The 26,659-nt window shown below is 35.3% G+C and overlaps 1 protein-coding gene across 2 annotated transcripts in view; it reads right to left on the bottom strand.

The window, feature by feature from the left end:
* gabrg2 (gamma-aminobutyric acid (GABA) A receptor, gamma 2) overlaps nt 1–26,659 on the bottom strand; it is a 66,003-nt gene that overhangs the window by 8,070 nt on the left and 31,274 nt on the right. For both annotated transcript variants that reach the window (XM_031898735.1, XM_004912779.4), the window contains exons 5-8: nt 25,929–26,011; nt 24,636–24,773; nt 1,608–1,760; nt 237–442 (exon numbers count right to left, since the gene is read on the bottom strand). In XM_031898735.1, coding sequence (XP_031754595.1) covers nt 237–442; nt 1,608–1,760; nt 24,636–24,773; nt 25,929–26,011 — 580 coding nt within the window. The remainder of the gene's footprint in view (nt 1–236; nt 443–1,607; nt 1,761–24,635; nt 24,774–25,928; nt 26,012–26,659) is intronic.

The raw sequence follows: 26,659 nt of genomic DNA, 5'->3' as shown, positions 1-26,659 counted from the left end.
CATATATATCTGTAATTATGCACCCCCTAAAGGTAAGTTTTAATGTTTGTCTTCTATTTTATACTTCTGGCCTACACCATGAATTTAGATTTATATTATTTGAATGTTACAAATATCAAAGTACAGTCTGACTGGTACATCCTTGTGTCTTCCTAATAACCAAGTTTTTACAAAAGTCTAATGAACAAACAAAAAGCTACATATGAAATTCAACTGTCAGTTTCTTTAATACTCACTGGATTTTTCTTCTTTTTTTCCTTGTCTTTGCTTGGCTTCCTGTTACTCACAAAATAATGGAGTGTTCCATATTCCATAAGAGCAGCAAACACAAAAATAAAGCAAACTGACACAAAAAGGTCCATAGCTGTCACATAAGACACCTTAGGTAATGACTTCCGAGCAATTGTACTCAAAGTGGTCATTGTTAGAACAGTTGTGATACCTGCAAGTGAAAGAAAGCCAAAAATGTAGCCCTACATAGGAAAATTATTTGCACATGGATTACCCCATCCACATATTTAAATGCTCTATTATAGGAATAGTAACGCCAAAAAATAAAAGTTGTGTGTTTGCTACAGAGAGACTACTATAGTAAATTTAAATAAGCAGCTGTGTAGCCATGGGGACAGCCATTCAAGCTGGAAAAAAGGAGAAAAGCACAGGTTCCATAGAAAACAGATACGCTCTGTAGAATAAAAGGTTGTTTTATCTGTTATCTGTTTTCTCCTTTGAATGGCTGCCCACATGGCTACACAGCAGATTTGTTTATATAAACTATAATAGTCTTTCTGAGGCAAACACACAACTTTCACTAGTGATTCTACATGTAAAATGTTACATGTAGCACTACACAATAGAACTACTTTCAGATAAGCTATTGTTTCTCCTACTCAATGTAAATAAAGGAGTCATGAGCCTGACTTGGATTTTTACCACTGAATGCTATTCTCATATCTACCACTAGGTGGGTCATGGGAGCATTTTTAGCAATGCTTTTTTAGGGAGCTGTTATCTTGCTACCATTCTATTGTTCTGGTGATTGGCTGCTGTGGTGGTGGGGGGGGGGGAGCGATGTAATATCTCTACAACTTGCAGTGCAGCAATAAAATATGACTGAAGTTTATCAGACCATGAGTCACATGACTGAGGGCACCTGGGAAACTTAGAATATGTCTAACACCATGCCAAATTTCAAAATTGAATATAAAAAAATCTGTTGGAGAAGCATCAATGGATGCATTTTGTAAAAAGCATGTTTTTCTATACCAGACAAAGTAGTACATGTTTTCCTAGTACATGCAAACTAGACATTTTTCATGGACAACAGCAAATTAACCTAAATGATCCTACGTAGCTGCACTGACATCACATTCTGTTGTTGTCACTCCATATGGAAATTAACAATACTAGGTAAAGATATTAATGGCATAGATAGTAGTATGGGAATATTGACAGCAATAACTTAAATACACATGATCTAAATGCATTAATTTGAATGAAATATACCACCATAGATTTTATAAAAGTGTAAAAAGTATAAAATAAATAAGTAGAGAATAAAGTAGAGCAAAAAGTAAAGTAAAAGTAATAATATAACTGTTCCTTACCCAGAGATGTCCTGGCTGGAACTGCATCCTTATTGATCCAAAATGACACCCAGGATAAAACCACAATAAGTGTACATGGAATATATGTCTGGATTGTGAAATATCCCATTCTTCTGCTTAGATCAAAGTATACTGTCATAACAACATAATCTCCTGTAAGTAAGCAAAGAGTGCACTTTAAAGGACCAGTAATACTACAAAATACGAATGCCATAAAACATTAAAGTGATACTGACACCAGAAATTAAACCTTTTTTTACCTCTATCATAACATTGTCTTTGCATGACCTTCATTTTTGCCATAAAGGTATTTGCCCAGTGCTTTTATATTACCTGTCTGATCCCTCATGTTCCCCTATAAGGGGGCTGCCATATTTGTCCAGCAGGAGGCCGTTAGCATTAGAAGCTAGAACTGACAGGCTGAGAAGGGGCAGTCAGGCTGGCAAAACAGTCAGGTTTAGGAACTTCAAGTAACAATTACTTACAAAAGCAAATCTCTCAGTGAAAATCAATCAACACGACCTATAGGCAACTTTTTATGTACATTCATATTTTGAGCAGTCGTTTTTTAGTGTCAGTATCACTTTAACAAATACTGTTTGCTTCATTCTTTTGTAAGAACAACATGTATTTTTTGAAATACCTGTATCTGGTATAAGCAATACCTGAATACATATTACTTAAAGTTTTATTTCATAAAATAGGTTGGAGATTTGTTTAGACAATCGTATTTGACCAAACAAAATGGAGCTGATACTAAACATGTTGCAGCCCCCCCCCCAAACATTACAAATAAAATTTTATATTTACAGGATAAACCAATAATTTATAAACTGTAATTAGAAAAAAGCAGAGAAGATTCTGTCTTGTGAAAGATTTGCATTACTTCACTGTCTGCCCAAATGTTCCATCATCTTCTGTATACATTATGGCACGTTATCTTATCAAATGATTAGCTTACTATATGAAGTCATGCACATCCAAACCAATCACCATAACTCTGAGGATGATAGGCTGAAGAAAAATGTAGTTTACTTCCTTAAAGTTATCAAAAACCACAATAAAACATGGAGGCAACAATCAATTGGGAATCAGTCAATGGCAATGAATGCAATGTAAACAAAAAAATTCTATAATTAAGATTTTGGCATAAGCAGGAACAGAAATTTCTTTAATGAGATAAAGTAAGCTATCTTGGAAAACCTGTCAATCACTACCAGAATACTGTAGGTGTAATATAGAAATATTGGTCCAAGGAATTAGGAACAGACAGAGGCTGTAGAAGACCATACAGTAAGGATGAAAGATTCTTCTGTTGGATACAAACTACACAGGAGGAACTGGACATTATGAAATAGACATAACCACCAGCAATATCTGGGAACAATGTCGACCCTTTTTTTATGTAAGGATGTCCTTATCTGGAAAAAAGAGCAACATAAAGAGCTTGTGGCACCAAAGAACTTTGAACAAAACTTAACTGAAAGTAGGGCCAGATTCCATGATACAGGAAAGGACACAGCTATATTTCCATCATGCTACTGTAGATGGGGCTTATGCTGAAATTAAATAATGGATTTACTATATTTCATACATAATATGCTATTTCATATATCAAATATGGATCAGATTCAATCTGACTTGAGAAAACATATTCTAATTCAATCCAGATTTCCTATAGACCATAATGGAGTTTTCACTTGATAAACCAAAAGATTTTCTCATCAAACAGAATTAGGCCAATTATAAGTAAAATGTTATTAAGTAAACCAGACTAGCAAAATAATCCCATAATTCAACGCAATCATTTTTTTTCTCTATAGAACTCTGGTTACTTTGGAATCTGTTCACAAAAGATATAGAAAAGAATCTAATACCTGAATTAACTGCTGGCAGTGAAGAATTAATCTGTCCCATTTTGTTTTGTGACAACATTTGGGAAATGGCAAACATTTTTTCATGGTGACTTTTTCCATACTTTTTTTTTTACCATTTTAGGCCATTGAAGTCTATGGGCATTTTTTGGTGAAACCTGGCAAAAAAATTTGCTCACTATTAACTGCTGGTTGCCCCATTTTCTAGTTTTTTTTAGTTATCAGTATGTGGAAAAATGTATGAATTTGTTCCTGCATGTATGGGATTCTCAATACCACTTGGCAGGCTGGTTGACTATATATCTTTGATGGTCCTATGCATTTAGTCCTCTCACAGCTTACACTTGGCTATATCTAAAGGCCATGTATCACTCATTCTATTGATTTTGTCTAACGTTTCTAATTCACCAATGTTATTAATAATCTTATACTAAAACTAAAAAATAAAACATGTTCAAAGATTCATACAATCATGTTTCCTACATTTCACCTAAGCATCCTATTCAAGAATATTAAATTGTCACCCCTCCTTTTATTTTGTAGAATAATAGTCAATGGGATAATGTAATAACATTGTAGAGTACACAAGACACTTTTTTAACCAAAATTCCATATTCTTTACACTATGTTACCCTTCTAAAGCTAATGAAACAAGGTTACATACTTTCATAGATCATTTGGGTTGAAAAAAAGACAAAAGTCCATCAAGTTCAACCCCTCCAAATGACCCCCTAGTGCAGGGATGGGCAAACTACGGCCCACGGGCCACATCCGGCCGCTTGGCCTTTTTAATCCGGCCCGCCGACGACGCCAAGTCTCATCACGCGAGACTTGGTGTCATTGGCGGGCCGGAATTAAAGAGATGAAGGGGGCGTAACGCTGGCCTGGCCCTGCTCACCCTGGCCCGGTCCAGCCCGGGGGTAAGTAAATGTGGCCCGTGAGCCAAAAAGTTTGCCCACCCCTGCCCTAGTGAATACATACTGTATCTATAAAGACCTATCAGTGCCCTCACATAATTAAATATATGTACAGATACCTATACTAAACTAACTGTAGATCTTAAGATCACAGCCCTGGATATTGTATGTGTTCCAAGACGTTATCCAAGCCATTTTTAAAGGCATTAATAGCCCCAACCTCATTACCATTACCTTAAGGGTGTAACCATACAGTGCTACTAGTAACAGCTGCTTGTTGTGTAACTTGCCAGTAACCTTGGAGATGAAGCTCCTAAATCCCCCAACCCTCCCAAACCAGGTCAAAAAATAATTACCTAAATGAAAAGATTTTGCTCATTTTTCAGCTAAGTTTAGTTATGCTAGTCTTTTATAATAAAGTAAAACATGCCAATTCTCTTCTTTAAATTTCACTTCTACGTGTTTCAATTGATAAATGTAAATATTCAAGTTTTAAGATACACATTGTAATAGTTACAAAGAGTAAATGCTCACACATTCTGCTGCTGTTCTTACTGCAGTTGACTTGTTTGATACGGGAAATGAATGTTCTCGCTTCTTTCATGTAGCTGAAATGGTGAGCAATGTAGGCAGACAGCAGTGCAAGTTCATTTAATATGCAAGTCAAGTCATATTTATAAGCTATCATTTCTGACACTCAACAGAAGGCACTGTGAATATGCTGTACACTGTGTAAACATTTCTGTTTATTCAAGATATGGGTTTCATTAGTCTTAAGTAAATGCCACTATGTAAATTTAAATCACTAAATGATTTATTGGACAGAATTCTCATGTAATCCTCTGTGCTTATGAATTAGTAGAAGGGTATATAGACTATAGACAATGTTATACTTTAATATTGTGTGCACTTATATATAAATCAGGCATTCCTGAACATAGTTATAAAACATTTTTTGGCCCACCTAACCCGTTTAGGCACCTTAAACACTCACAGGGGCTGCCACAAGGTAACTAATACATTGGTTTATTTACAAAGGCAACATAATGTGTAAAGTAAAATAGAGCATGTAGCATTCTGTCTGTTGGAGAATGGTGATACCATCAACATTTTAGTACAAGTGTTGGACCCCTTATCCGGAAACCCATTATCCAGAAAGTTCTGAATTATGGAAAAGTGATCTCCCATAGAATCCATTTTAATTAAATAATTCACATTTGTATAAATGATTTTCTTTTTCTCTGTAATAGTAAAACAGTACTTGTACTTGATCCCAACTAAGATAATTACCCCTTATTGGGGGCAGAACAGCCCTATTGGGTTTATTTCATGGTTAAATGATTCCCTTTTCTCTGTAATAATAAAACAGTACCTGTACTTGATCCCAACTAAGATAATTACCCCTTATTGGGGGCAGAACAGTCCTATTGGGTTTATTTAATGGTTAAATGATTCCCTTTTCTCTGTAATAATAAAACAGTACCTGTACTTGATCCCAACTAAGATATAATTACCCCTTATTGGGGGCAGAACAGCCCTATTGGGTTTATTTAATGGTTAAATGATTCCCTTTTCTCTGTAATAATAAAACAGTACCTTGTGCCTGATCCCAACTAAGATATAATTACCCCTTATTGGGGGCAGAACAGCCCTATTGGGTTTATTTAATGGTTAAATGATTCCCCTTTCTCTGTAATAATAAAACAGTACCTGTACTTGATCCCAACTAAGATATAATTAATCATTATTGCATTATTGGAGCCAAAACAATCCTATTGGCTTTAATTACTGTTTAAATAATGTTTTTAGTAAACTCAAGGTAGGAGATCTAAATTACAGAAAAACCCCTTATCCGGTATACCCCAGGTTCTGAGCATTCTTGATAACAGGTCCCATACCTGTACTTTAACCATAACTACATTTCTGTAATAATGGGTAAATCTTAGATTTTTTTAATGTTTATTTGTTTTATAGACTCTTCTGTTTCCTCTGTGGCAATAGGGCTAGACAGCATGGTTATTTGTTGTGAGGTCATGGAAGGTAGGCTCAACTTTGTAGGAAATTATCTAAGGTAATAAAGTAATTTCTAGTGAAGTGCAAATTCCTGTGCTATTTGCAAGGGATTTGATGTCAGTGGCCCATTGTTTGCTTTTATCTGAATAAAGGCGCATGAAAAAAATGTATCTGAGTGTTATTCGTAAGTAGTAGATCAATTTTTCACTCTTATGGGTTGTATTATTATTCCTTCTTTTGTGTTGGCCTTCCCAAAGTGCTTTATGTGCTTCCCACAGAAGTGGGCTGCTTACTTCCAGGTTATTATTAACAGATAAATATAATTTAGTCTCCTTCTCTACTAACAAGAGGGAGTCATCTAAAAGCAACCTAAAGGAGGGAAATCCAGGGAGCTAATAAAAAAAAGCTAATAAAACTAATACATTTTTAATGCAACAGCCATATTATCTGAGCTGTAAATAGCACAGGAGAGGTTTAAACTGTCTGTATCCATTGAATTTCTCTGGTCTCTTGCACAGCTTGTACTAGCAATAACACCACAAACAAAACATACAGGAAAGCACAGATTCCCATATAGGATTATTTTTGAATGTGTTATTTGGAAGCTACCACACTTTATTGTGATATCTCTATGTATAAAATGTTTTCCTTAGATTTACACTGAACTGACATATAGCCAGCAAATTGTTTAAAAAACAGTATTGTTGGCTATATTAATAAGTTACATTTGAACATCTAGGGGCCAATTCACTAAAGGTCGTCAACGCTTAACACATAGTTAAAAAGTGTTCGTTAAATAAAGTACCAATTCATCAAAGTAATTTTGCATGCGTTACTACTCATATTGCATGCACAATAATCCCAATTATCACGAAGCGTTATTTCCATCGCATTGCGGTAATTATCGAATAGAAATAATACTAACACATAATCCACAGACATATTTAAAGCATTAAAAGTGTAAAATGTGGCGATAATTACTGTGAGACGTAACGCCTCCCAGCAGTAGGCGTTACTAAACAACATTGCAGCTGGTGATGGTGTCTGTGGTGACAAGATGGAGTTTGCACTGAAGAAGAGAATCAAGTATGTGTTGGCCCTAGAGTGATGCAGCCTCCAGTTTTAAGGGAAATGGTAATTTTCAGAACAGTAGTTTTCAGAAAGTAACGTTTATGTGCGTAATAGCGTGCGCTAATATCACATGCTACGAAATAACGCATAAATATATTGCACGGTTTAAAATATTGCTTAAAAATATGTCATCGCAAAATAAATAACGACAATAACATTGCTTCTTAATTCAGACATGTGTCTTTTTTGTGAATCGATCGTTAATTCTCCAAATATAAGAAGTGATAATATTTTTAGCGCGTGCTAAAAATAACACTTGTTTTTTCGGCCTTTAGTGAATCGGCCCCCCAATCTCTAAAACTTAATGAATACCAGTATTTTACTCAACAGGAGGAAAATATATTTGGGCTCGAGCTGGTGGGCCCATTTATATTATGTTCTTTGGTGGACCCTTGGTGTCGTAGTCCAACACTTTGATTAGTATCTTTATCACCACACCCTCCCAGAAATTCTGTGCCAAGGCAGCACATCCTGCTCCTAAAAATAATTCCATGTGGAGCAGATCTGTCCAAGGGGAAGAAGATGGCCTACTAGGTTGCATGTGGGGCACACACTTATCTACAGTATGGTGCAGTGTAATGTCTGTCTCTTCTGTTCCTAACATTCTTAGGAAGTGGTTACCTCTTCTTTTTCTAAATTAGATATTTGATAAAGTGCATAATAAAATCACATAATTTCCTGGGAAACTTGTTCTGTATCTTTAACCAAGATATGTATCAAAGTTCTGTACACAAACACAAAACAGGACTAAAGCATGGTTAGGTTGTGCGTTAGGTAAGTACGCTAATAAACCACTGGTTTTACAAAAACATAAGAGACACAACTACGAAAAAATAAAGCCTATTTATTAAAAAATATTAAGGGTTTACTGCAGTAAAGTGGATATTTTGCAGTAGAGGATAGTGGATATTTCCCTTGTAAATCATGGTGATAAGCTACATTCAGTGTATGCAATTGTTGCCAAGTGCTATCTAAATCAAAATATGAAATGTTCTAATTTTAGCGTACTAGGAATTATTCTTAAATTCCCACAGGTCAATTTAGCATTTAAGCAAGGTTTAATATAACATTTGGTACACAACATGCATTTCTGCTTCGTGACTGCTCTAATGCCTTATGTGCACTGCTCTTAAATTTAGTATCTGTAGTGTGTCCTTATTTACCATGATTTTTATTTCTGTAGTTTCACAGTCAAACTTATAGAGTAAATATTTTGTAATGAAAAAAATATGCATAATGAAAGAATAAAAAAGAAAAATAGATTTTACATGTTTAATGGGTCCAAGCCACTTCCTCAGAACAGACATTTAAATAGAGTACCATCCCTTTTAAAACATTAAGGGGCACATTTACTTATTCACGAACGATCCGAGCGTTCGTTCGATCGGTCCAAGCGTATTTTCCGCAGCCTTTTTTTTTAAGCGCGGATCGGTTTTGCCGCTGTTTACAATCATTCGGTACGAAAATTTTGTGACTTTCGGATCGCCAATACGATATTATCATGTAATTTTCGTTTTCAATCCGAATTTTTCCCATTCAGGATTCGAATTGGTGTTTTGATAAATCTGCCCCTAAGTCTTACCAACCCAATACTTACAAAAACAATAACATATGGCTACAAATATTTTGGGGAAACCAGACTATCTATCTATCTATCTATCTATCTATCTATCTATCTATCTATCTATCTACAGTATCTACACTAAAGTATGGGTAGGATTATTATCTTAAAGTAATTATCCCTAGAAGCTAGAGTTGTAACCAGACCATAGAGATCATCAACGGTACTTGCATTAAAATGTGATCTTTGTACTTCTGTATAGCTGATTGGTGCCACTCCGCCATTCTTACCTTGTACTTTAAATCGAGTACTGCTGAACCTATTGATGCAGGGGAACCCAGGAGCTACCATGTCCAGTTTTAATAGGCCCATCACACTTGGGCCCAAAGGATGGCACTTGTATGCCAAAACCGCAAATCATGCCAAACAGATTTTCAGATAATTGCATTTGTTTTTTTGACAAAATGTATGTTTGGTTGCATTCATCTTGGCAAACTGGACACAACTGTATCAAGCCCAACAACCCCTGGCAACTGCAATGGAATTTTAGGAAAAAATGTTGCATTGTAGGTAAAAACATTGGGGTTGTGCTCCAAATCCTACTTTGCAACATTTATAAGCTCATGGTTTTGAACAATGGATGAAAGTAGGGGTTCCACATTATGTATGTATATATATATATATATATATATATATATATATATATATATATATATATATATATATATGCTTTCCTCATAAGAAATTACATTTCAGATAAATATTTTTATTTGCAACACAAACTGGAACTAATGAAGAAATGATTTTGCTGTATGTGGGAACAAGTGACTAACCATGTCAGGATCAAGTGACAAATTATACATATTTTAAATGCAACAAGCTTTAAAGTTTTAAAGTCCATTAAAATCAAATATTGCTCATTTTACTCTACTGCATGAACTCTGCAATATGTACTGTATATATCTTGTGAAAAATAAAATACATTTTTATTGGAGGCACAATTACCAGTTAAAGGTAAAAGGCAACATTTATCCTGTCATCATTAGAAACTAAAAGCCAGGGCATTTTAGAAGTTGAAAATAGCTCTCTGCATCAATCAAATTGCCTGACTGTCTCAACACATTTTACATAGGATAATTTGCATTAGGTCAAGAAACAACAATATGGCTAATGACATCTTGAACATTTTACTTTAGGGAGACCATTTTTGACAGCATTACTTTACAAAAAACAAGGTTAGGGAAAATGAAGGAATGGGCAAACTTGTTTGCCTGGTAGATTAGCAGCAAATTGCAAGGTCCTGCCAGTGGCAGTTTTTTGGTGAATGTACACTTTAAATTTGCTATGTGGTCTGTTTCGACAGATAAAAAGCACTTGGTGTAGTGATGGGCGAATCTGTCCCGTTTTGCTTCGCCATAAAATTCGCAAAGAAATTCACAAAACGCATATGTCACGTGATTTTTTTGTCATGGGCGTCTTTTTTGTCGCCCACATCTATTTTTTTTGTCGTCCGCACTTTGTGACACCTTTTGTATATGCGACCACGCCCGCACCCAATTTGACACGCAACAAAAAAATTCTGCGTGACAAATTTTTCCACTGGCGAATTTTCACTGAGGTTTCGCAAAATAATTTGAAACAATAGCGAAATGTGGAAATTCGCTGCTAATCCATGCCTGCGGAAAAAAATTGCTCATCACTAATTAGGCGTCTAGATAGACTTGTCCCTGCACCAAGATCAATGTGTCTGCCAGAACCTTGCATCAAGAGTGACTTGCCAGCAAGATCCCAGCACCAAGATCAACGTGTCTACCACAATCTTGCATAAAGACTGACACCTGCAACATTGCTGCTCCAAGATCAACTTGTCTGCCATACAACTCTCCTCTCACATCCCTGCATTATGATCAGCCAGAACATCTAACATGTGAATTTGACTGCCAAGTGTTTGTTAATAAGACTAGGAAGCCTGCACCAAGCCTAGTGCACCATTCAGACCATTAAAAAAAAACAAAACAAACACCTTTACCACAATGTAATTTTGCCTTCCAAATTTCTTGGTTTTGAAAATTCTTTGAAGTGAAATGGGACTGTTTCATTTATTCCTTCATTCATACAGGAGAGAGAAAGAGAATACTTTTGGAGGGACTTCCAGTGTTGTACGTTGTGAGAATGGAGGCGAGGTAACACAGCTCAGATGTTAGCCCTAACAAATCTGCATGTAAAGCTATAGCTGTATCTATTTCTAGTAAGTGGTAAGTCTCAGAAAGAACAAAAATTAAGGTAATCTATTTTATTGCAAGAGATTATTTTGCTATGTTTGACATGCCATATAGACACCGGCAATTAAGAAACACTAACGACAAATGTTAATACCTACAAGCTTTGTTTCCAAAACATCTTAAGCGCCCATAATATTGATTCTAGTGAACTTGTAGTTATTTAGCAAATCCTACCTATCAAGATATTGACTTAGCTATTTGTTAAACAGATATTCTTACTGCACAACTAATATTGATCTGTGGTTCTAGTAACAGACAAAACATAAAAGTAACAAATATGTCTGGTGTTGTTTTGTGACAAGTACTTATTTAGGTGACTCCTGATATCTTGCTTGCTTTGAGTGTCTGTTAATCTTGACTGTAAATAAGATCACTAGAGATGTAGCGAACCTCACAAAAAAAGTTCGCGAACCCGTTCGCGAACTTCTTCCAAAATGTGCGAACTTTTGCGAACTTTGCGAACCCCATAGACTTCAATGGGAAGGTGAACTTTAAAACATAGAAAAGCCATTTCTGGCCAGAAAACTGATTTTAAAGTTGTTTAAAGGGTGCCACGACCTGGACAGTGGCATGCCGGAGGGGGATCAAGGGCAAAAATTTCTCTGAAAAATACGTTGTTGACACAGCACTGCGTTTTGTGCTGTAAAGGGCAGAAATCACACTACATTCCTAAACTTGTGTAATAAACTGCTTTTACAAGGACTATTGGGTTACAGCAGATGAGATCAGCAGGACAGCTGCCCACAGCAGCTACATACAGAGCAGTAGAAAGTAGATTACTAGTCAGCAAAGCTACCTAAACTGTCCCTCAAATCCCTGCACAGCTCTCTCCCTATGCTAACTCATCAAGCACACACAGGCAGAATGTAAAATGGCTGCTGGGCTTCAGTTTATATATGGAAGGGAGTGGTCCGGGGGTGGTCCAGGAGGGAGAGCTGCCTGATTGGCTGCCATGTATCTGCTGGCTCTGGGGTGAGAGGTCAAAATTTGGCTCCAGCTAAGGCGAACCCAAAATTGCGAACATGGCTAAAAGTTTGTGAACTTGCGAACTTGTGAACACCCGGTTTTCGTGCGAATTAGTTCACCGGCGAACAGTTCGCTACATCTCTAAAGATCCCTTGTTAATAAAAGAGAAAAGAAACAATATCTAGTAAGTAAAAAATACAAGCGAATAAATACATAGAAAATAAAAAAGAGAAGAAAATACAGAATGTTATTTTAATCTGTGTGCTTTTCTAAAGTCTTTCTAAATAAAGAATATTTACTTATTGCTTCAGATGTTTCCAGATTGCTTAATCCTCTATTATTTAGAAATCTTTAGATAAACTCCAGCTAAACCTTAACTTAATCTCCAAGAAACTGGAGAGTCAAAACAAAAAAATGGTGGACTTGGAAAACATGTATTTTTTCAGTTTATGACTCTATCAATAGCCAGAATATAATTGAATTCCTGGAAAAACCTATTAAGGAAGTGCAACTCAAGCTGGATGACTTGGAAAATAGATCCAGACAGAATAATCTTTGCTACGTTGGCTTTCCAGAAACTCTCTACATTTTTTATATCTGTGACTATACCCCAAAATTTGGTCCTAGCTATGTGGATCTATTTCATTTAAAACCAGGAACAGTTATAGTCAAATTTTTAGAGCTTAGAGAAGGAAAAATAACCTCAACACTGATGGAAATAAGATACTTATTTTCCAGAATTACTCTCAATTTCTCTCTTTACAGTGGAAAGAATTTTCCAATGCATGTTAAGTACTAGCTAAACTTTACATTCACTTTTCTTTAACTTATCCTGCAATGTTAAAGGTTACCTTGCCATCTGGCATTAAACTTTTCACTAACCTAATGGAAGCTTTTCAATTTGTTCTTCCATTAGATAAATATAATTCTGGAACTCCTCAACCTAATGTTCCAAAACCAACAAGAAAAAACGAAATCTTTTTAACACTTTGCTCTCTAAAAGCAACAGAGCTCATGAAGAAAAAGCCTACAGATTCCACCCAAAGATCAAGAACACCCAGGTCTCCAAAAGACAATTATTTACTCAAGATAACAATATGATTCTTTAAATTTGCTATGGTATTCTTCTCCTCAGGGAAATCTGAAATGGGTTGGGTTTCTTGTATTTCTCTTCTTGGAAGAAAGGTGTTTATTCTCTATCTCTAAAGAAAAAAGAAAGTGATGTGCTACTTTCCTACAATTCTAGATTTTAAGCTATTTGAGAAAATGAAAAGTTACATTTTGTTTTGGGTTTATACTTATTAATGTTTATTGTTCCCATAAGTGTTATGCTCTCCTAACTAAGTGAAATAATTAGTTATAACCTCCTTTAGATATATAAGCAAGTGCCTTGGATTTCTAATGATTTTATTATCCTTGTGACGGAGTCATGTTGCTTAAATCTCATTCTTTTCTGTCTTTTCTGCCTTTGCTGGCCAGCACAAACAAAAACAATCTCCTTCTTACAAACAATCTTTTTACATCACTTCTTGTGTCTGTCCTACACCATTCTCAGCAATGAAACACATTTTTTCTGTATCCAACATGGAAACAACAGGATTAAAAGCCATTGTGAAAACCTGCTGTTTGCAGATCTGAAATGCTAAAGCATTTAAACATCAATTGTGCTCTTAGGAATAAAACTTGTAACTTGTCACTAACATGTGCAAAACACGTTTCAATGTAAAAGTGCAAAGTTTAAACTAGTTTTTACTTGAGTTTTCCAAATTGTTCAGTTTTTTCTGGGTTTGGTGAAACACAAAGGTGTGTCCTAATGATTGGCAGCTGTGCACAGGTATCAGCATAGCTGGGAACTTAAACTTTGTTTAAATGAGAATTTTCTTTTTTACCTTTTATGTTGTAATCTGCACAGACTCTTATGTACGTGTACTTGTAAAAATTTTAATTATTGTTGAAATTAATATTTGCTCAATTTTAAAATGCATGATGTCACTAAATTGCAAAGAATGCTGGGAGCCTTGGGTATAAAAGGCCACTCCCAGTCAGCAAGTGTCAGTCTGGTTTTGGCTGTCTGCAAGGAAAGACCTTTTAAAAGACTGCTCTGCAGTATTGAGCTGTATAACACTTTTGCCTTCTGCTTCAGAGAAATAAAGCCACATTTTTCTTTGCCAAACAAGCTTCAGCAAACTCTGTAAAAGGGCCCACACCACAATCCCCTCTATCAATATTTGATTTTTTTAGTGGGAAATGTTACATAATTCCAATAACCTTAATGTTGTTTCCTGGAACATGAATGGATACAATCATTTTGCAAAAAGAAATTGAAATTAGATAACTGCTCTTATACAAGAATCCTACTTAAATAAAATGGATAGTGATAAATGTATTTGGTTGGGTAGGTACAATTGCTGTATCAGCAGCAGTTAAGGAACAATGGAGTAGCAATTTTAATGAATAAGAATGCAAAATTAGCATACACTAAAAAAGATAATCAAGGTAGATTTATCAAAACATGGTATTTTATCTCAATGTATGCTCCCAGCAAAGAGTCTTTCTATACCCAATTAATTCAGGGGTTTATGTAATAAAAGGCACTGTTTGCCCAGGAGCAGCAACCAATATGCAGGTAGAATTTACTGGTTATAAGTTTAAAAGCAAACATCTTATTGGTTGCTATGGGTTACTGCTCTTGGGCAAAATTAGTGCTTTTTAGTACATATAGTTGTAAATATTATTGAATTATCACAAAAAAAAAAACATCTTAGGTGACTTCAGTGAGATAATTTCAGTATTGATGATACTAATTCTGTTACTAATTCTAATTTTGGTTTCTCCAAATTAAATAATAGTTTCTTAAAAACACAGGCTTAAATGATGCATGGAGAAAACTCCACCCATCTGAGAAAGATTTAACTTTATTTTCCCACCCACATCAGGTGGAAACAAGGATAGACTATTTATTTGTTACCAATAATGTAATTAATAAAATCAAATGAGTCAAATGGGAAAAGGATTCAGTAATTATTCAAACCATTCCCTTTATCTATTAATATTTTTTGTTCCCATCAAATAAAACAACTTTGTTCCAGGGTGATTGCCATCTTTTCTTCTAGATAAACCGGATTTCTTGAAAAGGCTAGCTGCTAGATAGATAATTTTAGTTTTAGTTTTTTTGTGGATATCTGGAAAGTCATAATACAACAGAAAATTACGTTTAAAAAAAGATTGCAAAGAAAAGTGAATTCAGAACTTTTACAGCTTGACAACAAAAAAATGACATATCTAAAAATGAAAAAAATCTCCCACAGCTGAAATAGATTACTCTTATAAATTCAAATAAGTCAAATAAAGTTGGAATGCTGCAAAGATATTAGAGATTCAACAACTTATTTGCTAATAGCTTTTTTGTTTTTTTATTTATCTCTAAATGTTAGTCTAAAACATCCACTTTATTAGACTTAAAGATGAGAACATATTAATAACAAATGATTTATTGAATATTGTAAACATTTTAAAGGGTAAGGTAAAAAATAAGTAAGCTTTATCAGAAAGGTCTATGTAAATACAGCCATAAGCACTCACAGAAACACTGCACTGAGTCCTCTATCAAAAGAAACACAGCATTTATTGTCTCCTTTTTTGTAAACATGTTCTTAAGTATCTGACTTCCTCTCTCAGAAAAATCCTTCATTCCTGGGCCAGAGTTTGTGCAGTTCTTTCCTCTCTCTCCTCTCCTGCTCCTCCCTCCCATAAGAATTCATAAAACTCACTCCCCCACCCTTAGGAATGTATAATCTGTACTACAACAGCTAGAGCTACAGCAGAAAGCTATGAAGACAAAGCTAAAATGGCAGCTGCAATCTTTAGCAAACAGAGGGAGCTTCTAGGGCTGTTTACTCAGGTATGGTAATGCTTTCTTCAGAATAAATATAGCGTTCTGGGTGGCACTAATGTGGTGAATCTATTGGCAGTAAAATGCCAAAATGACTTTCCTTCTCCTTTAAAGAATTATTTCCAATGTCTTTATTATTCAGTACAATCTGATAGATCTCATAAAGACAATTTTTTTTAAAAAAAAGTTTCAATTACCCTCATCTGACAAGGTTAAATTGTTTTAATAAACTGATAACACAAAAAGGTTATAAATATGATAAAATTTCTCCAAAAAGAAAAGGATAGTGGGCCAGATAGTGGTCAATTACCTTCCTTTTACAAATCTTTAAATTCCACAATGGCTCCATTTGTATTCAATAATTTCAATGAAATATTGTTCAAAGGCAAAGACAATGATTTCCCTTCTGGTTTATTATCTAATTTGAGACAAAGTAAGTATCCTATAATAAAGACCTTCCTACCTCCTTATTGTTCTTATCAATTCACTAAACAATTATGATAGGTTCTATCCTGAAAATTTGAGGTTACGACATCTTAAACTAATCTACTTTTGATATAATTGTTGTTTGATAAAAGATAGACTCCGAAATTCTATTTCAGTCTGCCCAAAATATAATTCTGAAAATATTAACATTTTTCTTGCTTTTTGGTCCTGCCCACTTATTTCTCAAACAATGGAATAATTTTGAATTCTTCCTTTCACATAAATTACAAACAAAGATGAAACATTATCTGATGTTTGCTCTCTTAGATTTAGCCTAGATTAAAATATTTTCTATTTTTCTACAAGAAAACCTATTTCACTTTATTGGATTGAAAAAGATGTTCCTTCTACTAAGGAATTATTATCTTCTTTAAAGGAGAATGAAAGTCATTTTGTTTTTTTACTGCCAATATATATTTGCCACATTAGTGCCACCTAGAACACTATATTTATTCTGCAAAAAGCTTTTTACCATACCTGAATAAAGAGCCCTAGAAGCTTTCTCTGTTTGTTAAAGATTGCAGCTGCCATTTTAGCTTGGTCTTCATAGCTTCCTGCTGTATAGCTCTAGCCGTTATAGTTCAGATTACACATTCCTAAGGGTGGGGGAGTGAGTTTTATGAATTCTTTTGGGAGGGGGGAGCAGGAGAGGGGAGAGATGAGAGAGCTGAGCAGACTCTGGCCCTGGGAATGAAGGATTTTTCTGAGAGAGGAAGTCAGATACTGTAAGACCATGTTTACAAAAAAGGAGACAAGAAATCCTGTGTTTCTTTTTATAGAGGACTCTTTTGTGCAGCATGTGTGCAGCATTGAGTGCAGCATTTCTGTGAGTGCTTATGGCTGTATTTACATAGACCTTTTTGATAAAGCTTATTTAGTTTTTACCTTCCCTTCTCTTTTAGGTTAAATAAGCTTACAAGAAGCCCTTTGCTATGATTTTGAAAACAAAAAAAATTCAGTACCCTTTTCTGTTCACTATGGTCTAAATATTTAGTTTTCTTTGATCCTTCTAGGAAGACGCTATTTGCTTATTTAGGATTCAGTTTAAATTTTTCATTACTCTTTCCAAGAAACAAGTTTCTATTTTTCTAGGCACTTTAAAGTCGAAAGTCGTATAACTCAACATGGTATAATTTTGAATTAAACTCGATCATTGCTGTATTTATAAAGTGCCAATGATGCTTGAATCATTCGTACAAAAATTTTGAGTTTACATTCGAAAATCTCAAGTGAAAGTATTGTTTAAACGTGAAAAATTTGAGTTTAAGCTTATGTTCATTTTCCATGAATCCTCTTTATTTTTCCCAAACAGGAATTGCTCCAGCAGCCATTGGCACTCTTGGAAAACAATAATGTGTTTAAGTTTAACTTGATACTGGGTGAAACTGAAATCAATGAGGAGGATTATGTTCCCCTTGAAGCTGGGTGATATATTGTTCAAAGGCAAAGATAAGGATGTCCCTTCTGGTTTATTATCTAATTTGAAACAAAGTAAGTATCTTAAGTATAATAAAGATCGTCCTACCCCCTTATCTTTTTTATCAACTCACTAAACACTAAGGGGCTGATTTACTTACCCACGAACGGGTCGAATGGAGTCCGATTGCGTTTTTTTCGTAATGATCGGTACTTTGCGATTTTTTCGTATGTTTTGCGATTTTTTCGGATTCTTTACGAATTTTTCGTTACCAATACGATTTTTGCGTAAAAACGCGAGTTTTCCTATCCATTACGAAAGTTGCGTAAAAAGTTGCGCATTTTGCGTAGCGTTAAAACTTACGCGAAAAATGCGCAACTTTTCGCGTAAGTTTTAACGCTACGAAAAATGCGCAACTTTTTACGCAACTTTCGTAATGGATACGAAAAACTCGCGTTTTTACGCAAAAATCGTATTGGTAACGAAAAATTCGTACAGAATCCGAAAAAATCGCAAAACATACGAAAAAGTCGCAAAATGTTCGTTTTCAAGTCGGAACTTTTCCAATTCGGGTCGGATTCGTGGGTTAGTAAATCAGCCCCTAAGCTTTTAGATGCCGATCTTTTACATTCGAGTTTATCAAGTTTTTTGCACTTAATAAATATCCAGTTTTCAGATTTTGGAAACCCTAATTCAGATTTGGGAGTTTTATAAAACAATTTGAATTGCGGTAAAACTTGAATTTTAATAAGTCAGACCGTAAGTAATCATATGTATGACTCACAAGCAATGCACAGTACTAGTCTATACTTTTCCAAATGTTGTTTTTGAAATGAAAACATCTATTTATTGAACTGTAATGAGTCACATGTATGAATAAAATTTAACACATCCACACAATTAAATGAAAGTTGTTAACAGATTATAGCTGTGAGAGCACACAATTTATAGCACACAAACTGTAAAAATGAAGCCTGAGTGATTCCAACAATCTTCATTTTTGTTATCAGTTTTTTGTATTAGACAATAAAGATTTGATGTGTGCATCTGATTTAAATTAATTAACTGCTTTATCTTTATATTTATGTAGGAACCCTAAGATTTAAGTCCCTTTACTTAGGTTCCCCTTTAGGCAGGCATGCCAGCAAGTGACCCAAAGGTGGTCCTAATAATGTGCTTTGGGAAATATTCTTTCCAGGTTAAAGAAAATTTTCCTTGTAGTTCAGGAATGCCCACTAGGTGGAGGTGTTCCCTAGTATAAAAGGAAATGACTCACATGTTCATGAGGTCTTATTCTTGGGACTTTATTTCATTAAGTGGTATCTACAGGAGTGCATTTAGTTAATGTAGCTAGAACTGTTATAGTTACTCTACGAGTGAAAAGATAGTAAGGTTATTTAGTTGGGCAGCTCCAGGCCTCTACGAGGAAAATAGAGAGGTTACTACCTAATGGCATTACTGGCCGTAGTGTCAAGGGAAACCTAGTAAATAGCTCAGGATTCAAGTAATACCCAAATAGCAAAAAGATTAGTGACTGACTGTTACATGGCATTAAATAAAGAAACAACCTTAGCAACATATGTTTGTGTGTGTGGTTGTGGTGTTACTATTCATTTAACTTCTTCCTCTTCCTGTCCCCTGTAAAATACTTTCTTTCCATATCTTGGTCCATTCTGTGCATTGCTCCACACCTCATAATATAGTTATATCATTATAGTTCCTTTAACCAGTTTCTGCTCTCCCTAAAACCTTTACCCCCTTGAAAAATCCCAGATGCAGTTTTTTCCCATCTTCTCATCTGTGTAGTTATCGAACCCCACACCTATCACCTTCCACAATTGCATCCAAGAGATTTTTTTCACACTCTTAGATCATGCTAATTAATGACATATTCCCTTAATACTTTCTATAGGGGATGGATTGATTTCTTTGACAGCCATAATTTCCAAGGCAGTAGTATGATAGTCTAATGCTAGTTGTATGAAGGTGAGGGTGTGTATATTTATACCTTCTTGCTTTCTGCCTAACAATTCCCAACAAGGAATCCTTTATCTTCACATTTAAAAGCATAGCTATTACTTATTTACAGTGTGACAGTTCTGCTGTTAGCAGGATATAATAGAAGGCAGCATTTCTAATGAGTCTCGAGGGTTTGGGTAACAACACGAAACCACCAAAGGGCTGGCAGGTATATTAATGTGTGTTTTAACAGAAAGAAGCTGGCACTGAGTCCTAGAGGAGTATGTCATACTAGAGCTTATACAGAGTGCTCTAACCATATACATTGACTGCCCTGGAATCTAGCAAAGCCTATACTGACACTGTTTATAAGCATGCATATAGACATACAATCCTATTAATGATTGTTCCCATTTGGTAAAATCATTAGATATTATTTTTTTTCATATTTTAGTGTAGGTGCTTATATTTATATATAAGGAGATTTGCTGTACCATAATGTTGTACCATATATACAAATGCATAATGTCTTTCACGGCTAAATAAGTGCCCACTCTGCATAGAAGGATATTTGTGTTAAATGTTATCAGATAGAGTAGATCAGTGCTGTCCAACTGGCGGCCCCCCTCTGTGTGGCCCCCCACCTGTCTGTCTGCTTTGATGTAAGCTTTAAATGGTATCAGTACTGAGATTAACTGGCCCCCCTGCATGGTTAACACTTCAGATTCAGGCTGTAAACTCCCTGTATTGTTTAAAAATGTAATCCCCTGTGTTGTTCACACCTTTTAATCACCGCATTGTTCAACCCCTGCAGTGTTCACACCTCAGGCTCAGGCTGTAATCACCCACATTCTTCAACTGTTTACACCTCAGACAAACTGTAGGAGCAGTAGAAACCCACAAATAAACCTTACACACTATAAAAAGAACATATACTGTGGTGGTACTGCAATTAAAAAGTTTTTTAATTTATAGTTATTGTGCAGACTGTAGGAGCAGTGCCAGCATTGTGTCACTGTAGGCTGCCTGTGTGTGCCATACTCTGCCTGCCTTATGCTGCCTGTGTGTGCCATACACACAGGCAGCATAGGACAGGCAGAGTATGGCACAGACAGGCAGGGTAGGGCAGGCAGAGTATGGCACACACAGGCAGGGTAGGGCAGGCAGAGTATGGCACACAGGCAGGGTAGGGCAGGCAGAGTATGGCAGACAGAGGCAAGGTAGGACAGGCAGAGTATGGCAGACACAGGCAGGGTAGGACAGGCAGAGTAGGACAGGCAGAGTATGGCACACACAGGCAGGGTAGGAAAGGCAGAGTAGGCAGGTTTTTGCTGTACTACCACCATTAATATGGCCACGCAATAACATATGTGTGGTTTTAAAAAGGGGAGTGGTCAAAACTAGCTTTCATTATCGGCCCTCCACCACGGAGGCCGGAAAAATTCCCCTCGGTACCACAGAAGTTGGACAGCACTGAAGTAGATGAATCACAGGGATGACTTGCAGAATATAAATAGAAATACAAATCACCTCTCTGGTTATAGTTTTTCACAACGTTATTCTCTCCTTGAATGAATCAGGAAACACAAAACAAACAAAAAATACAAGAAAATGCTAAACTACCTATTTTATTAGGCTATGTGGATTTAAATAAACCAAGCAATAATTAAAATATCTGATCCTTTAGATAACAGTATCCTGATATTATTGCTCTATATTTTGCTTCTTGAAAAATAGATTGTGAGCAGCTTGCTTGAGGTCGCCAAGCCCCCCATTCTCCACTTGAAACTGTTCATTAATGCGTCCTTGAATGCAAACACAAAAATGTTTGATGTATATGAATCGATTTTTGTTAAGCAGAACTTTGCATATGAAGTCCCTTCTTAGCGCACCTGCGCTGTGGAAGGATTTAACACGCCGCTGCACAGTACAATGTCATTTATATTCAGATTTATACTTCAGAGGCACATTGAATTTCAAAGACACTGATGAATGCCTTTTCCAAATGAGAAATAATAAGCAAGCGGCATTCTTTACAGAATGCAATTTTTCAAGAAATATTTAAAGTGACATAGCCGCTATTATCATTAAATGTCAGGAAACAAAAATATCCATCATCTAACTTTTTTTATTGGCATTATCTAATTAGTTGTTGTAGCACCCTCTTTGTCATTTGGCTATAAATAATGATTACCCTATCTGTCTAATTAATAGGGAAAATGAGAGGACATCACCATATTAATAGAAAAAAAATAGCTAAGGCTTCTCATATAATATCACAGCATTAAAGGTGAAGTATAATCATTGCTATAATGTTTATAATAAAGTGCAGCTATTTATTATCACTACTATTGCTGCTTTGCTTTCTTGGCACTCATACCCTGCCCTTATCATCCCTATGTGCTCCTTAGCAGAAGGTACTGTAGCCTACAACTGGCCCACAATCAATTTTAATATGAAACCCTATAACAATAATCCATGTTAAGAAAGAGGTAGAGATAATGGAAGACAACCAGAAGTGCTTTAAAAGAGCAGGAAAAGATCAAAACCGCTTTTCAAACAAACAATTATACCAACAACCTTGTAACTTGGCAAAATGCCAATCCCAATAATGCCTCCCTGTACAACAACAGCCTTTGGCAATAATGATTTGTTGAGTTGGATATTAATTAAAAGAGTAAAAATACGCTTTGAGAAAAGAAGCACAGATACAGGTACGTACTAAACTGCACACAGAAAGGAAATGTAAACTAAAACATACAACTTATGCTGCAAGAACTAATTGTAATATTAAAAGTAAATACTGATATTAAGGGGCACATTTACTAAAATGCGTTTTTTTCTAGCTTTGAAATGCGTTATGGTATAAATTCAAAGTAACCACAATAATTTCTGTAGTTCTAAAATGTCACTGCAATGCTTTTATCGTTCGTAAGAAAATAGCGCAATTGCATTTGCAAAAGTCACAAAATGTTCCTGCCGAAAAGTTCGTAAACACCACGCACCACGGAAACAGTTCTGGCTTTGGAAGCCCTCCATAAGACTCAATGGCACTTGACAGATCAAACCAGGCGAAAAGATAGTCCAGATGAAAGTGTAACCAAAGCGTTAACGAATTCCGAAATGTTTGTATTCTTTGCACAAAATACAATTTGTTCATGGAAATTTACCGAAAACCATGAAAGACTTGTGGAATTTTAACAATTTTTTCTATAATGTAGAAAAAATAGGAATATATCTTAAAATTTTTAGTAAATGGGCCCATAATTGTAAAACTAATACTGAGTAGTATACTAATAATACATAAAAGCACAAAGAATAAAGAGTCACCAAAATACTGAAGATTCCCTCACACAATTCCCACATCCGATAGGGAGCATATACACCTCTTCATGCCTCCTTATGTGATAGAATTGTGTGAGATCTGGAGTAATGTATTTTATTATAATCTATTGTATTATAACAATAATATAGTTACACAACCAGTAGGCAGTATCATACATGAAATGTTGATTTGGTGCACAAAACAACAATAAATGATTACAAAATAAATAAAAAAAAAAAAACTAAAGCATATAAAAAGGACAGAGGTACCTCAGTGCAACAGGGGCTCCGAATTCCTCCTTTCTAATTTGTTTTGTGTCACTGGATGCATTATCAGATTAGGTATTCATTATGTGAAACAGTTAGGTGGGAGGAGCTCAGGGGCCATGGAGCACTGAGGTAACACTGTATTTTCGGTTTGGTTGATTTATTGAATTTTGGATACATTTATGTATATCATCACATACTAGAAATAAAAATCATGTCCATGTTATCAAAATAAACTCTGTAAAAAAGTGGTTTCACCACTCATCATCACTTTAACACTCTTTAATACCATCTGTCAAAATTGTTGTTAAGTTTTCCTCCCCATCCAAAGTTTTTTTTACTTTTTTTTTCTCAAGACTTTCTGCTCTACTTGTCATTTATTTCAATTGTTTACACCATCTAAAGCAGCGGTAATAATGGTTGAAATACATGTATTGGGCATTGATTGGGACTAAACTAAATTACACTTTATCAAACATATCATTTTTAAAGGGGGTGTCCACCCAAAACCTGTTTTGCATGAGGAAAGACAATTCAATTCTATGGAATATTAAAATGTACATATTAATAAATAATTACAATTTTTGTTTGCTAATATAGCAAGTTTTCTTCCAGCCCAATTCCCAAAATGGCTTGTATGTTCTAAGATTGAGAAGAGCATGTTCTGAGACTGAGAAGGAAAATTTTATAGGAGTTGGGGTTTGGTCTTTGGGAAAGCTGAGAAGGTAACAACACAGGACAGACAGAAACAGCTTCCAACTGTAATTTTATTTACAAATAACTAAAAATCTCTGATCATTTTTAAATCATTGTAAAGTGGCTTATAATTAGGGTTTTGTATAAACCTTGAAATTGCCATTCATCCCAACAGAACTGAAAATCCTAAAACATTTGACTCATAAAAGGCTTGCTCTTTTGATACCTTTCATAATTCCTCACCTGATGTTGTCTTCACTTCTTCAGTTGTATTCCTTAATCCAACAAATGAGAACTGATAAAGCCTCCATGATCTTACATCTCCAACCTCAACTGAACTGCGCTTCCATTGATAGATTATTTCTTCCTTTGGGTATCCATCTTCATTGAAATAGAAATAGTTCATCAAAATTATGGTAAGTCCTTCTACATATAGTAAAAAAGTATATTTTCTAAACTTATAAAGCCTCATTTACCAACTATAAGTCTTATATGAAATAAACATTTTTGTATTAATGTTTTAAAACCCATCTGCATCCCTCATCAACTGAATTACAGATCACCATATACTCTCCTCAGGACTTTGCTGATTTTTTACAAAACAAAGTAGAGTCCATCCACAATCAGATTCCCACCTTTGCTAACACAAATAATCTCCTCCTTCCTAAGATCCTTTCTGCCTGCCTTAACTCTTTTAAACCTGTAACTGTCTCTGAAGTCTCCCAACTTCTCTTGTCATCCCCACTCACAACCCATGTTTTTTTGACCCTATGCCTTCTTCTCTACTAAAACACTGTGCTGCTGAGCTGACTCCAGCTCTTTCTCACATCTTCAATTCCTCACTGACTTCTAGAACTTTGCCTTCTCTATTCAAATGTCCGCGTCAAGCCTATTCTTTACAAGGCCAGGCTTGACCCTTGATGTCTTGCAAATTTCCATCCTGTTATTCCTTCTACCTCTTGCCTCTTAAATCCTTGAACATATTGTGTTCTTCCATATTGTACACATCCATAATTTGTTGGACCCACTGCAATCTGGCCTGAAAACCCTATTGAGACTGCATTGTGCAAAGTTACAAATCATCTTCAGGTTGCCAAAGCCAGAGGTCACTTCTCTATCATAATCCTTCTTGACCTATTATCTGCATTTTATATAGTTGACCACTCTCTCCTGAATCAAACTGCAAATTGGTATCCATAATCAGGCTGCATCATGACTCTCTTCTTATTTTTTAACTAATCTAATAGAACATAGCTGGAAGACTCAAGCAATCACAAATGGCCCCATAGTCAAAAATCATTGTTTGTCTTTGTGTTCTGTGCAGTAAATAATTGATCCAGGCACTTAGATAAGCAAATTCACTTACACACTCAAGCATGCACATCCACACTGACAATCTATGACTAAGAAATCTTTATATATCTTGCTTAGCTCTGAGTCATTCACATTAAAATAACCTAACACAAATTCATTTCCTAACTGGTTATGTTTAAACAATATCTAAACATTATTTTTTTAAAAAAATACTTTACTCACAGCTTGAAAACTCTAGAGGGCAAGAGTGCTCATCCATCGGAAAATTGTGCAACTGCAACTGGCATTCAGCATCTATTGTAAGCCTAAAATATAGCACATGTGAACTCTTAGGTTTAATGAGAATGCAAAGAAATGCCGTAGAGCAACATTAAAATGTACATAAATGGATAATTATACAATTAATACTTTTGTATTAAACTTTTTACATCTATTTCACTTGCAATAGCACATCTAGATTTCCTGCCAGAAAACTGCAGACTTATCACTGAAACTACATTAAATCAATGCTCTTTGATTTAAATGGTAAGAAATATATTTCTTATGTATGCAGTCAAGGTGTTCTAAACTTGCTGCCTTGTCATATTGTTTTTTTACCAATGGTATGCCAAACATATCCAGTAGAAATGATAAGACAAAACAGAGGCACCTCCTCCAGGCAGATACCAACAAAAGTGGTAATTTTCAATAATAGTTTATTCACAACAATATTGCAACGCGTTTCGCAGGCTTTTCCTGCTTCATCAGGCAATGTAGATAATGTATTAATTTGTTTACTCTACCATTACTCCTTGTAAAAACATATTACACTATTGGGGCTCTTGGTGTTCCTTTTTGTCTTTATTTTTTATATCCAGTAGAAATGTTAACCTCCAAGCCAGGTAGTTAATATAAAGAATATTACTATAAAAATGTGCCATCAAATTATCATCAAGTTTTGATTCTTTGAAAAC

This window comes from Xenopus tropicalis, chromosome 3 (genome assembly GCF_000004195.4).
Source record: "Xenopus tropicalis strain Nigerian chromosome 3, UCB_Xtro_10.0, whole genome shotgun sequence".
In the NCBI taxonomy this organism is placed as follows: domain Eukaryota; kingdom Metazoa; phylum Chordata; class Amphibia; order Anura; family Pipidae; genus Xenopus; species Xenopus tropicalis.
Note: the sequence above shows the minus strand (reverse complement) of the source record. Positions and strands in the feature narration are given on the sequence as shown.